At 40.4% G+C, this 15606-nt stretch overlaps 1 protein-coding gene across 1 annotated transcript in view; it reads right to left on the reverse strand.

Moving 5' to 3' along the window:
• Positions 1-15606, reverse strand: part of SCUBE3 (signal peptide, CUB domain and EGF like domain containing 3) — a 180834-nt gene that overhangs the window by 102197 nt on the left and 63031 nt on the right. The window contains exon 5 of the mRNA XM_063453038.1: positions 5740-5874. Coding sequence (XP_063309108.1) covers positions 5740-5874 — 135 coding nt within the window. The remainder of the gene's footprint in view (positions 1-5739; positions 5875-15606) is intronic.

The following is a 15606-nucleotide window of genomic DNA, read 5'->3' on the forward strand; positions in this document are numbered from 1 at the left end:
TGCTCCTCCCCTTCATGACACTGTCAAAAAGGGGCCAAGCATAGATGTCATTACAATTATGCCCCCCCCTCCCCCCCCCCCCCCCCCGGAAAAATTCCTGCGGACGCCCACGACCATGGATATCTATGGCTCATACAACTCTACTACGTTGACTGCTACCTGTCTGCTTTCCATAAAGTTTTATTATGGTTTTTTTTCGGATTTATGTTCCAAATAACATTTCGAGATTGCTTTTAAAAGTCCTTACATACACCTGAGATGATATACTTTGTGCCTTGTTATAAGGTAAAGATTATATTGCAGAGACAAAATTAAGCAATGTTGAATACGCTTATTTCTCTTTGACTATGCTCCAGAACTTATTTTGCAATTTTTTTCTTTATTTACTTGTTTTTCACAAGGTTCTGGAGTGGATGAGTAGAAAATTGCAAAAGAACATTGTTTTATTATTTTGCATATGGTACTAATCATATGTTTAATGCTAATATATAAATGTCTTTGGAATATTTGGCTATATGCAAGCTAAATGTTACTGAATATAGTTTAGCCCAAGTACCACAATCTCTTTCTCCCTCCTACCCCCCTATAGGTGTTTTTTCTTTTTTATGGGATTGGAGACAATAAATTATGGGCCCATGCCTACAATTTATTTTGTAAATATTTGTTTTTATTATTTATTATTATTATATATTAATATTATTTATTTTGTAAATATATTTTTTATTATGGAATCTTTTTTCCAAGCTTTCTTTCTTTCTTTCTTTTTTTCTCTCCTTTTTTCTCTCCTTTTTTCCTCTCCTTTTTTCCTCTCCTTTTTTCCTCTCCTTTTTTCTCTCCTTTTTTCTCTCCTTTTTTCTCTCCTTTTTTCTCTCCTCTTTTTTTTAATAATTATTTATTTTGGTGGTGCATAGTGAAGGACTTTTACATTACTTAGGCTATAACAAAGCACATGTTTTTATATATATAAAATAACATGCTTTAACAGTTTGGACGCAACTGAGAGGGGCTGTAGAGTGTGGTGTGGTTTGGTAGGTGAGGTTAGGCTCTCAGGTGCTCCTGTGTGGTGGATAAGGGATATACGCGAGGGTGTGTGTCGAGTGGGTAGTAGCGGTTCGGCATATGTATGCTTGTGGAGATATGCGTGTGTTCTCCCAGTGTATGGGATAAAGATTACCTACAGGCTTAGAGAGAGTATTTAGTAGGTGAGAGTCGCTTGGCATAAAACAGCCAAGCGCATGAGGCGTTATGCCTTTGTAGGAAAATGTTGTACCCCTAACCTAGGGGGCAACAGGGGGGAGGGGGGATGAGAGGGAGTAGTAGACATCAGGTGTCTTCTCGATGCAGTAGCCAGCTCCTTTGCTGGGTGGTTAAGCAGAACGAGTATAAAAAACAAAAGCAAAAAATAGCAGTATGATTTTGTTTTTGTCTTGTGAAGTTAAGCAGTGGAGAATGACGTCTTGGGCTACCCCATTTGATATTTTGTTTACGCAGTAAAATGGATGCAAGTAGTCTGCGGATTCTCAGTCCTGTTTGGTTGTTTGGAGCAGACCTGCCTGTGTGAGTGGTGCGGCCTCCTGTACTTTTTGTACTTGGGTCTCAGTGTTCTGATCCCCTGCGGGATTCAGCTTGGGCACAGGCTGTCTGAGCATAGCTCCTTTGTCTCTGCCATCGGCCGCAGGACTCGGCTATTGGGAGCGGCATCCTATAGCGGTCCAGTGGTCCGGAGGGAATCTCCGTGCCTGGCAGGGTCTGAGCGGTGTTGCCGTGGAGGAGTGCCTCCAGTCCCAGGATCAAGGATTGGAGTGTTTTGGCGTTTGAAAGAAAGGCATCTATCGATGCATTGCGGCTTGGGGAGACCAAGTGGAGGGTTTGTAAAGTCGTATGGGTCTTGGTTTTCGTGAAAAAAGTTATAAATTGATTTGCATGTCAGTGAGTGAAATAAGTATTTGATCCCCTATCAGTCAGAAAGATTTCTGGCTCCCAGGTGGTTTTTATACAGGTTAGGAGCTGAGATTAGGAGCACTTTCTTGAAGGGAGTACTCCTAATCTCAGCTCGTTAGCTACATAAAACAGTGGGCGACCGTCGTGTCTTGCGGGCAGATTTGGCTTGCGAGCCGTAGAAAAATGGCATGTGTCTGCTCCTTAAGTCGGTGCCTAGGTGAGGCTGGCACTTTTGGGCTTGGATGGAGTTTGAATTGGTGGATTTCGTGAGATTTCGACTTTTAGGCCTGGAGCTTTGGATTATGGCGTCCGCACCGCTTGGCTGCTTGGCCCCACTTGTTTTCAGCACTTATAATGTGTCTTTTTGGAGCTCAAGTGGGCTGATGGGGAAAGTTAAGTATCAGGAGCATTGACCAATGTCCTTATAAGTCTAATCAGCCTTCGATGCTTCAAGGCAGAGCTGCAGATACAGTTATAGAGAGTGTAAGACTCAGTGCTGCCCCAGTTCCTCCAGGGTCTGTGTATAAGACTGGACAGAAAGTGGGAGGTAGTGGCGTAACTACCATGTCAAAGCTATGACTGTGCCCGACACTCCAGGGGGCCCGACACTCCAGGGGGCCCGGCCGCAGCTGCGTCTCCTGCAACTGTGGGCTGCCTGCATGCCAGGGCACTCCCGTATCAGCCAATGATGGACCCTGAATAGGGCCAATAGCATGTTTCCACTCATAGGCAACTGGCTCTGCTGCCCCAATAACAACTCAATGGACATTCCTTCCTTGAAGAAACATTAGGCATGTGTAAAAACGGGACAGATTTCAAACTAATCACATTTATTTTTACATGCCTAGATACTCTCAAGTAAGCTTCTCCAAACAGCTACTAATGAGTTAGGATTGGCCCTGTAGAACTGAAACCTATTACAGAATTAAATAGACATTTTTTCCTCACATTTTGTTTTATTTACCACCCTTCCCTCCAGAAAAATAATCTCAGTGTTTCTAAACTACTGCAAATTAAAATTTTCGCCACCTAAAAACAAGAGCACCTATGGACAAGCCACTACTGCTTATATCAATGTGATACTACATCTTTTCTTTTCATATATGTAAAGTTTTCAAAAAAATGTTTTTGCTTTGTGGTATTAAACGTAGCGTGATGTGAAAAACTAAATCATTTAAACAATTGTACCAAAAGGTTGCAACATTAAAAAAGAAAAAAATAATAAAGAAATGAAGGGTCTGAAAACTTTCTGAATGCACTGTAGATCATTTCTTGAGGGCCTTTAAAATGCCCTATTTTACAGTATATGTATGTGGTGAACTGCAATTTATTTATGGATTGCTATGCCTGATAGAATCCGTATTTAGCACTTTGGTTAATTCTGACGCATCACATTTTTAAACAGTGCACTCCCGTATAGAAAAATATTGGTTTTCTTGTTATAAATATTGCTTTTAAACTATGCTAAAAAAAAAAAAACACTTTACATTGTACTGGTTAGCGTTTTTGGGAGGATGGATAACTGAGGATTCTGTTGTTACGCAAGATATGATAATTATGGAAAAAAGTAATACCATCTTGCTCACTTGACCGCAGGTTTAACCCCTTAAGGACCAAACTTCTGGAATAAAAGGGAATCATGACATGTCACACATGTCATGTGTCCTTAAGGGGTTAAGGAAATACTGTATTGACAGTACATGGGTGGAAATAAATTTAAAAATGTAATAGAAAGATAAAACAACAGATAAGGAATGTCTATTTTATACCAAATGAACATAGACAGCAAAGTTCCGGTTTTATCCATGTTTATTTCTTTATATCCCTAGAAAAATAAATGCATTCATATTTAGCTCTTCCACATAGTCCTCTTATCCCTTTGTTTTTTTGTCCTCCCATCTACTTCTTTACATCCCTAGATTCCCCCATTATGATCCTCACCTTTCCTATTTCTCTAATTATGTCTGTTCAGTATTTCAATATCTGTGACCTTCTCTAGTTTTTTTTAACTTTATATTTACCAAAGGTGTATTACCTATGTTTTTGCACTGGTTAATTAAAAAAAAAATCTTAATATTTATTTATAATGAACGAAAAAACCTTTTTTATACAATGGAAAAAAAATCTGAGTTGTAGACCACTATAATCTTATGCCTTGTGGGGGTCATCAATAAAGTAATGGTGGAGTGTACATGCCATTATTCAGCCTCCCTAATAATAGTGGGTGGAGAGGACTAACCAGAGCCGGCTCTCTAATTAGGCGGTTTAGGCGGCTGCCTAAGGCCTCTAGCTGTCTGGGGCCTCGCGGCTGCCTAAACCACCTTGGGGCAGACTGTGTCAGGTCCTCGGTCCGACACCAGGAGGGGACCCGGCAGGATGTGAGGTTCCTCCGTGCCGTCTGCCCAGGAGAAGAGCGCCCATCGCAGACATTGGTCTGCAGCGCCCATCACAGACACTGGTCCGCGATTTCTGACAAATCAGAGCATTGCTTCGGGTTACCATGGCAACGCTCTGACTGGATCTTGTGAGATACATGGTCTGCAGCTCTGCACACTGCAGTCCGGCGGCCATGGCCACAGGACCACCAGGGAGCCCACCGGACCACCAGGGAGAGAAGCAAGGTATTTAATCACCTCCCAGTAACTGCCCCCCCTCCCCTCCCCCCAGCATTAACCCGCTGGGACTAACTAATACAAAAAAAAAAGAATTCCTATTTTTTTTCTAAATTCTTATTTTTTTTCAAACCTACTAATTAGTTATACTACGTGACAAAACTATAAAAAAAAAAAAGATAAATGCAAACAACCCAACAAAAAACCCAGTGCAATAAAAACAATTAATCTCTTCACAAGTGGAGTTTTTTTTTTTTTAAGATTTCATAAAAGTTTCCCCACGCCTTGAATTGTGAATCACAGCACTTGGCTTAGATGCTAACCAACCAGAGCCCTCTGACAGGCACGTCTCACCTCTAACAACACTTCCCTAGGAATAGAAGCACTCAGAAGGTATATATATATATATATATATATATATATATATTTTACAGGTATTAGAGTCATTTTGCCACCCTCACCACTAAGAGGGTGTAGAGTTAGGTAGTAATTTTGTAACTGAGAAGGCGGCACTGGCTAGTGACATGGGGACATACCCCTCAGCCAAAGTGCACTGGTTATTTTGAAGACCTCCCTATAAATAATTTCCATTACACTACATCAACGTCCTCCAAATACAGATATTTCATATAGCTATGAGTGTTCTATTCTCTATATTACCCTTCCTATAATTAACTTTCTAACACCTTAGACCACTCCTAACTTTATCTTTATTTGTGTTCTTTTTGTGAGAGTAATATTCAAGCAGAACTTCACTTTTAGCAGCTAAGCATAACCTTTTTTTGTTCATATAAAGACGGTCAACACTCCAACTCTGCTGCAACAGGTTTAAACTATACAGAGTCATTCAAAAAAATAACAAATACATTGTAATATATTGAAATTGTGTGGTAATGAGGAAGATTCATACTTGACTCAGAACCATGTATTGCTTCAGACTTGAGGAAGAGAGGAAAACTCTCGAAAGCTTGTCTTTGAAATATTATGTTGGTCCAATAAAAAAAAAGGTATCATTGCATACTGCAATACTCTGGTATTTTGGCATCCTAACTCTATCAAGATATATGCAGTGATATCAACAACCACAAGGGGGTGGCGGGTGCATTAACAACATAATAGTTAATGCCTATTTGTATAATTATATTTTTGAAACCAATATAAATAAACAGATTGCATGCTGTTGCACCTTCAGGACGCTGGATGCAGGTGTGTTGATTGTCACTGAGGAAAAACCCTTCACGGCAACGACACTCATAGCTCCCCATCATGTTTACACAGGTCTGTTGGCATCCCCCGTTGCCATCAAGGCACTCATCCAGATCTGAAAGAACACATTGAATATAAAAGATTTTTAGAAAGAAATACAAGAATTGAAATACACTCTAAAACCTCTGTAAATTACCCTGCAGTAGTTATTGATCCTGTAACAAAGATGCACCAACTCAGCTGGAAGGAGGGGACTTTAAAAAAAGGATATTTCACTTATATTCAATTCCTCTATATGAGTCATATTTTAAATTTACACAGTTCAGGCCCTAATGTTTCCACTCATTCTCTAGTTTTACAGTATAATATGTTATTCAATAGCGTGAGAATTTCATGTGAATTAAAAGTGAATTTCAAATTTTCTAAGTCGGATACATTTTCTAAGTCGGTTCCACTTCCACTTCTGCTTTCATCCTTAAATTTGAAATTCACTTTGAATTCTCACTTAGTAAATAATCCTGCAAACAAAGACAAAAAAAGAGGACCTGATCCTGGCATTTTTTTCAACACTATTACTAAAGTTAGACTTGTTGGGAATTTAAAGTGAATTTAAAAGTTATGGTTAAAATAGCTGAGCTGGAAAAAAATATCAGTTATGCTTTCAGTTTGGCTATTTTGGCCCTAAATTTGAATTTTTTTGAATTTCTGACATTTCTCACTTTAGTGAATAACCCTGTATGCTAGGTTTCCATTTTGAGATAACCTTTAACTTGGACTTTCTCAAAAGAAAATGAAGGATATTTTACATATTAATAATAATGCAATAAATATAACTATTTTAGTTTTTAGAACTGCATTTAACCCATTTGTGAAAGAGATGTTTTGTTCACTTCCTCACTATCTTTTCAAATATTTGTACAACACTCACATGCATTGCATGTTCACAAAGAGCAGTAAGTCATGTAGATAAATTATGCTGCACAGAACTGGGTTCACTACTGTACAACTAAAGAACAAATAATGCAAGCAGCCAGAGCATCTGAATGCCTAACAGGTTACTTTGTCAGTGTTCAGCTATACATAGATCTATTGCCTGCTATGCTAGCCAGAAGATGCACATTTGGGGCACTTAAAAAGACTCTCCGGAAAGCCCAGATCACATACAAATAGGGATATCCCACTTGTCTCCTTATCAAGCAAAATGGAGTAGAGATGATGATACCTATGATGATACCTACGGAGGCGAAAACTACAGAAGGACTAAGCGGGCTCCCCTACTCACATCACTCAGGATTGGCAGAAGGTGACCACAGCCAAGTGATGCCTATTGTGAATTTCCTTGTGATGCACATCCGTGGCCAGACAGATCAAAGACCTGTTGTAACATACATGTTTTTGGTGAGATTAATTTAATTTCTTATGGTAGAATTTTTTTTTCTTTATTATTCACTAGTCCTCTTGTCTAAGCATTACAACTTAGGAATTGCAGACCTAGTTGTTGTAACTTTCCTATACCTTAGATAAGTCGGGATTAGGTACACTGAGCATATCTCATGAATTGGTAGCTCAAAATGTCAATTAATCAAAAAACAAACAAACCTTAGAAGCAACAAAAATAGAAACAACAAAAATATAAAACACTTAGATATATTTTAGATATGTTAATATCAATAGCATAGTATTCATGTCTGATTAATCTAATGGCTACGCTGGGCTGAGTTGTCTGCTTAGTGACTTACTACAGTTTTCTAGGCCAAACCACCGAGCTCTATATTTGAGCACTGTAAGTAGAGTACATAGGTACTCTATGTTTATTCAGTACCTGATCCTAGTTATCTTTTAAATGGAGACTCATTCTTGGTGCTTGTATGTAGTTTTTATGTTTTGCTGTGTTCATCTGGCATACGTATTGTTTCTCGATGCTATGATTTATATATATATATATATATATATATATATATATATATAAAACTTAACTTTTAATAACACTAAGCTAAAAATCCTCAAAATAAAGAAAACAAGAATATAAAATAATAATAACTGAGTATTGAGAGATAGAATATTAGCTCATGAGCTCTGCAAGAGGAAAACGTCTTTCCGAGAGTACAAATTATGGGCCATAGAGTGGAAGGTATAGTCTATTTACAATGTATGGAGGACCCTCCATGGATATATATGATCTAGTAGCAATTGGTTTATTGAAGTGATATAGGTTGTTCCTTGACCCTCATGTGTTGTTTCACTCTAATCAATGAGGATGTGTCCATGTTCTTATCAAATATGAAATTCGAGTTGCCACCCATGATCACTTCGCCAGATGCAAGCAATTGTGCAGTTTGGAGTAAACATGCCAAAAATTGGGCTTGACCATCTTCAGGTCTGTAAATATGAATCACAGTATAGGGTTTACTCCACTTAAAATGGGTTTCCTAAAAAATGGCTACTTGTGCTTATGCTCTCTTAGCTTCCTGGAGAGCAAGTCTACACTTATTTGAGGAGCTCAGCTCTTTAAATTTACACCACAATTAACATATGGCGGTCACATTTGTTTCACTGAATACTAAACAGTGTTAAGGAGATCTGTGCTGCATAGGCAGACTCTCCCGGTCTCCTCGAATATCAGTTAGATAGTTTGAAGAAGGTATTCTAGTGCATGTGTAGAGTAAGTATATAGAACAATTGTGAAAACGTAAGGTTCCTCGGCAGACAAAAAAAAATCTGTTGCATCAGTATATATACGAAAAGAGAAAAAAGCTGAATACCCCTGAGGGAATCAGCTTGGTGTGTGTCTGGGGCGACCAATATAGGGGGTAACCCTCACATATGTGGATAAAGAGGAACAGACCTAGTTGGTCTGAGAGGAGTTGGACGCCCCCTAGTGGGTATGTATATATATATATATATATATATATATATATATATATATATATATATATATATATATATATATATATAAAAAACTTAACTTTTAATAACACTAAGATAAAAATCCTCAAAATAAAGAAAACAAGAATATAAAATAATAATAACTGAGTATGGAGAGATAGAATATTAGCTCATGAATGGGATGTGGATACATCTTGAAGATGTCTTATAATAAGAACAGAAGGAGTCTTCAAATAAAGATAAATCCCAAATAGGTGCTTAAATAGTTGCCACAGTCTACTGGTAGCTATTAAGAAAAGTTCCCATCTATAATGATAAATGGTAAATCACAGTACCTGTAAATCTATTAATAAAGACTTGTAAGGTCTAACAGAGTAGCAAAATGTAACAAACATTACACAGCAGGAAAAAAGTGACAAGCAAACATCTTGTAAAGATACTGCTAAAATAGCTACACAGTATAAAGTAGAGAGATTACTAGTACAGATTAGATTGTATAGATGAAGATCTAGTATAGAGTTGCTGCAGCTCGAAGGAGTTTGCTGGTGCAAAGTAAAATGTATAGCTGAAAATCAATTATAGAGAGCTGCAACTAACTTTAGCAAGAAAAATATGGGTACCTGTTAAGAGAGGGGGAAGGATGTAAAGAGAGTCACCAACCTAGACCATCCCTCATACCCCAAAATAAATCCCCAAGTAAAGCACAGTTCCCACGTGCTAGAGCTTAGAGATCTAAATCTAATTCTGTCTAACTAGCTGTAGAGATAACGAAGGAGCACAAGCGTCTATCTGTCCTAACTGCCTGTTGCCTGACACGTGTTTCGGCACTGCTAAACGCGCCTTCTTCCGATGCTATACCGTACACTGACCTTCGATCTAAAAGCAAATTTACACCCAATATTAGAGACTTTAAAAACATTGACATGTTTGTGGACTCAACATGTAATATGATACGGAAGATAAGGGTTGATTCATTACAACTTCAACCACACAGTAATCTCTCTGGTAATGAGTGGAGCGCACTCTGTGAACTGCAAGACAACGAGGACATCATCATCAAACCGGCAGATAAGGGGGGTAACATTGTAGTGCCTAGTAGACCACAATATATCGAATTAACCACCAATATACTCAAAGATGCTACTACATATAAAATTTTGCCTACAGACCCCTCGACTAAATATCTGTCAGACTTAAAGAAATTACTTGACTCACCCTTTGATGACGGTATCTTAGGGAAGGACGGATACACATATATCTATGTTAACAATCAGTCTCGACCTTTTATTGCCTACCCAAGGTACACAAACAATACAAAAACTTAACAGCTAGACCAATTGTATCTGGGTCCAATAATATGACGAGCAAAGCGAGTATATACATCGACAAGATACTCCGTCCATTCGTAGAGAAGTTACCCTCATACCTTAGGGACACTAAAGATACATTAAAATGTCTAGCCTCCATTCATCTACCAAAAGATGCTCTACTGTGTAGTCTAGATGTGGAGGCTTTATATTCATCTATTCCACACTCTCTTAGACTAATACACATTAGGCACTACCTAGAGACACGGGGGCCTAGACATAAACGCCACACTTCCTTTGTGCTTGATCTATTGCAATTTGTGTTGACCCACAATTTTTTTTCTGTCATATGGTGGCAGTCACATATGGGTTTTGCTCCTCCCTGTGGACAAGACTTTTAACAAGCTTAATTAAAAAAGGATCCTCCCCCTTTGGGTATAAAGGCTCAGACCGCAAAACCTACCCCAGTCTTCTTTCTTGTCCCGATAGGGATGGACAGGACTTCGTCGTTGGTGAGACACACAGGTTGCTGTCTGGGGGATCCGGTCCGAGAGCTGCCCGGGTGGTAAGCTGAGTGGCCCATGCTCCGTTTTCTTAATCGTTACGGAGCATACTGAGGTCTGTAATTTATGCCGAGAAAGTTTCCGGCAAATACTTCCGGGAGGCGGAGCTTGCTCTGAGCAAGCGCACAGCGGTGGAACGCACGCCCGGGTGGTGTTTGCGTTCCACCTGAGCTTCCGGGTGCGCAAAGACGCATGCGCAAACGGAAGCTTAAAGAGATATTGCAAAAAAAAAAAAAAAAAAAACGCGAAAATTTGATTTAAAAGCTGTGCTAGTACCCACTGACAGCATGGTGCAGATCAGAAGAGGTACGCCGTGTCACCTGCCCCCCCACACGGCTCAGAGGTATTTTGAGGTGAGATTTACAGAAAATAGATCTTTACTTTGAAATACTTTCTGAAGGAGAAAATACTTTCTAAGGAGTATCCGTTTAATTTTTTTACAGATATGTCTAGTCCACCTGAGATGGATAAAGAGAAACTAACTCCCACGCCTAGAAAGGCTACGGTGAAATCCAAACATATTGTTTGCAGCGAATGTGCAACTCCCCTCCCAGACGGGTCTAGGAAGAAAATATGCAGTTTGTGTACTGCAAACTCGTTGGAAAGAGAGAAGCAAAAGGATATGCAATCTTTCCTATCCTGGTTCCAGGAGAGTTTGTCCCAGACCTTGGACACGATTAAGGATTCTAAGAGGGTAGAAGCCCCCAGTCAACGAAAGATCAATAAAAGAAAAAGAGATTCCTCTTCTGGATCATCTTCAGGGGAATGTTCTTCTTCTGTCGAATCAGAGGATTCGGGTTCCTCATCCAGTGAACCAGTGGGTTTTCCATCAGAGGCAATCCGTAAATTTGTTAAAGAAGTGAATCTGACCATCCTACCTCAGGGAGCAGAAAATCCTAAGAGAGGTTTTTTTGTTCAACAGAGCCTAGTTGATTCTATTTTCAGGGAATGGAAAAACCCGGAAAAACGTGCCTTTATTTCCAGACACTTCAAGGACATCTTTAAGCTGGCTAGCGACGTTATGTGGGAAGATCTCCCAAAAGTTGATGTTCAGGTGGCACAGATTGCCAAGAGAACCACGATCCCTATTGGAGAAACTGCAGCATTAAAAAATCCCATGGATAAGAGAGCCGAAACCTCGTGTAGACGAGCTTATCAGACAGCCGGTTTCCAATGTAAAGCCCTTCTGGCAGGGGCAGCAGCAGCCAGAGCGAATGAAGTTTGGCTAAATCTAGTACAGGAAAATTTTTCATCTGGCCAGGTGGTTGATCTTAGTCACATGTTTCAGAACATGCATTTAGCGAATGAATTCCTTTTGGATATGTCAGTAGAAGTGATAAAATTGGCCTCCAGGATCATGGGTTTGACTTCGGTGGCAAGACGTGCCCTATGGTTGAGGTCTTGGTCGGCAGATACGGCATCCAAGGCAGTCCTTTGTGAACTTCCTCTGGAAAAGGCTAAATTGTTCGGCGCTCCCTTAGAGGAAATCATACGTCAGATGTCTGAAACCAAGAAGGCACTTCCTCAGGATCGAAAAATCTCCTGGAGAGCAGGCTACAGGAATTATCAATCCAGGGGTAGACGACCCTTTCAGGAAAGACCACACTATTTTCAAAGAAAAGAAAAGAACCGAAAATTTGAACAGAGTAACGAAGTCAAGAGAAGCTTCAGAGACAAAGGGAAGCGTTTTTGACGCCAGAGGTGTAGGAGGACGACTCCAATATTTTTTACCGACATGGGAACAGACCACAAAGGATCCTTGGGTTCTAAGGATTATCCGAAAGGGACACAAGATTGTTTTTCTGGAAAAGCCAACATCAAGGTTTCTACTTTCATCCTACCAGTCCAGAAAGAAATCTCGAGCTCTAGATTGTCAGACCAGGCTGCTTCTTCACAAAAGTGTAATAGAAAGAGTGCCACAGAAACAGGAATTTCGAGGAGTCTATTCAAGACTGTTTCTCGTTCCAAAACCGGACCACTCATTTCGGCCCATTCTGGATCTGAAGAGGATAAATCAGTTTATCCCTTATCACAGATTCCGTATGGAATCAATCGCATCAGTTTTTCCCCTATTGCAAAACGGAGACGTTATGGTAAAAATCGACTTAAAGGATGCCTATCTTCATGTTCCGATAGCCCCTACTTCAAGGAAATATCTAAGATTTGCAATAAGAAGAAGAAGTCACACCGTGCATTTCCAGTTCAGGGCTCTACCTTTTGGTCTTTCCTCCGCTCCAAGGATCTTTACCAAAATCCTGTCTCCTCTAACTGCTCGTTTAAGGGAAAAGGGTGTTTCAATTGTCCCATATTTAGACGACTGGCTACTGGTGGCACATACCGAAGATCAACTGCACAAGGATCTGCAGATCACTATAAAGTTTCTTCAGGACCATGGTTGGATTTTGAATCTAAAAAAATCAGTTTGCATTCCAACAAGAGTAATAGAGTTTCTCGGGTTCAAGATCGATTCAACCACCATGTCAATTTTTCTGCCCAGACGGAAGAGAATAAAGATCCGAAGATCGATTTCCAACCTCCAGAGAATGAAAAGTTGTTCATTCAGAGAGGCCATGAGTGTGTTAGGGCTTCTTATGGCCACTTTTCCCGCAGTCAAATGGGCAAGATCAAAGGTCAGACCTTTACAGTGGAACATCCTGACGTCTTGGTCAAAGAAGGAGGAAGATCTAGACGAAAGATTCCTACTGTCCCCTCAGGTGAAAGAACAGCTAGATTGGTGGATAACCTCAGAGTGCCTGTTAAAAGGCTTGTCCTTTCTACCAAAGGTCTGGCTGATAGTCACCACAGACGCTTCAAACTCAGGTTGGGGAGCCCACTTGGGTTCCACCATGTTCCAAGGAAAATGGTCTTCCAAAGAAGCAGAGGAATCCACAAATTTCAAAGAATTGTTGGCGGTTCTGTATGCTCTTCATCACCTCAGACCTTGGTTACTTCAAAGAGCGGTCAAGATACAGTCAGACAATCGTACGGTAGTCTCTTATATCAATCGACAGGGAGGAACCAGAGCGAGAAGGCTTTACAGTCTTTGTACAGCCGTTATAGAATGGGCACAGAGAAATCTGGAAGACATTACGGCGGTCTACATAAGAGGCAGCGACAATGTTATAGCCGACGATTTGAGCAGGGGAAAGTGGGACCAAAAGGAATGGTCGCTAAACCCGGACGTATTCAGAATCCTAACTGGGAAATTCGACGTACCAGAAGTAGATTTGATGGCAAGAAGATCAAACAAGAAAGTTTACCACTTCGCCTCCCTATTCAGAACGGATCAACCCAGTTGGATAGACGCTCTATCAATAAGGTGGGATTTTCAGCTGGCTTACATCTTCCCACCTCTGCCCCTGATCCCAAAGGTTCTCCTCAAGATACGAACAGACAGGGCAAGGATATTGGCAATAATCCCTTATTGGCCAAACAGAGTCTGGTTTGCCGCCCTAAAAGAGATGACCATCAGCTATTGGGAACTTCCCATGTCAGCTCATCTCATTGTGAACAGGAACCTACCCTTGAAAGTTCTAGAGATGTTCAGATTGACGGCTTGGCTACTGCAAGGCTGATCCTTCGAAGCAAGGGATTGCAGGATGAGAGAATAGCTGTCTTACTCCGCGCCACTAGAGTATCGACTTCTAGGATATACTGTAGAATTTGGTCCAAGTTCCTGCACTGGTGTAGGGATCACCGGTTCCCGATCTTACAACCATCAATTGATAACATTCTTCAGTTTTTGCAAGAAGGCTTTGACGCTGGCCTGGGAGTCTCTACTCTCAAGGTCCAAATATCAGCTTTGAATTTTTTTCCTCTAAAGGATCTGGCAGCAAATGTTTTTATCAGAAGGTTTTTTAGGTCTATCAGCCTCAGGAGGCCTCCTAAACGATCAGTGTTTCCATCATGGGACTTAGCCCTAGTCCTTCAAGCCCTTAGTGCTACCCCGTTTGAACCTTTGGAGGAAGTTCCTTTAAAAATTTTTATCTCTTAAGGTTTTGTTTCTGGTGGCCATCACCTCAGCCAAAAGAGTGGGAGAACTTCACGCCCTATCCTCTTCAGACGAATTCACTATTTTCCATGAGGACAAGGTGGTTCTTTACCCGAGACCTTCTTTTCTGCCTAAGGTTTTATCTTCAAAGAATGTGAATCAACCTATTATTTTACCTTCCTTTTTTACTGCGCCCTCATCCCTTCAAGAACACAGATGGCAAAAATTGGACGTAAGAAGAGCGTTACGTATATATTTAAACAGAACAAAGGAATTCAGAGTGTCGGATCACCTGTTTGTTAATTTTCAGGGTCACTTAAAGGGTAAGGTATCTTCCCGTGGTACTTTATCTCGTTGGCTTATTCAGGCTATCGATTTGGCATATTCTTCCTCAGGTCTTCAGTCGCCTGCTGCTATCAAGGCCCATTCTACTCGAGCTATGGCTACCTCATGGGCAGAAAGGGCACTTGCATCTCCAGAAATCATTTGCAAGGCAGCATGCTGGTCATCTTACAACACCTTTATCAAGCACTACCGGCTAGACATTTTCTCTGCCTCTGAAGCTGCCTTTGGGCGTAAGGTGTTACAAGCCGTCGTGGCTTAGGTCCCGCCCAGAGGGATTCTTGCTATATCCCATATGTGACTGCCACCATATGACAGAAAAAACAGAAATTTTTACTTACCGTAAATTCTTTTTTTCTTAATATGGTGGCAGTATTATAACCCTCCCTCTTTATTAAAGTAATTTTGCATTGGATATTGGATTTGTCTGGTTTTCTTTACTTGTCACGTACTGGGGTAGGTTTTGCGGTCTGAGCCTTTATACCCAAAGGGGGAGGATCCTTTTTTAATTAAGCTTGTTAAAAGTCTTGTCCACAGGGAGGAGCAAAACCCATATGTGACTGCCACCATATTAAGAAAAAAAGAATTTACGGTAAGTAAAAATTTCTGTTTTCCTATTTGACGGCCAATACTATCACCAGGTACACCAGGTACTATGTACACCAGGTACTATGGGTACATCTTGTGCCCCGTCATATGCTAACCTGCACCTGGGCTGGTGGGAAGATTTTGTTTTTTTTTCAGATATCAACCTCGAA

The sequence above is a fragment of the Pelobates fuscus genome, chromosome 1 (genome assembly GCF_036172605.1).
Source record: "Pelobates fuscus isolate aPelFus1 chromosome 1, aPelFus1.pri, whole genome shotgun sequence".
NCBI classification, from domain to species: domain Eukaryota; kingdom Metazoa; phylum Chordata; class Amphibia; order Anura; family Pelobatidae; genus Pelobates; species Pelobates fuscus.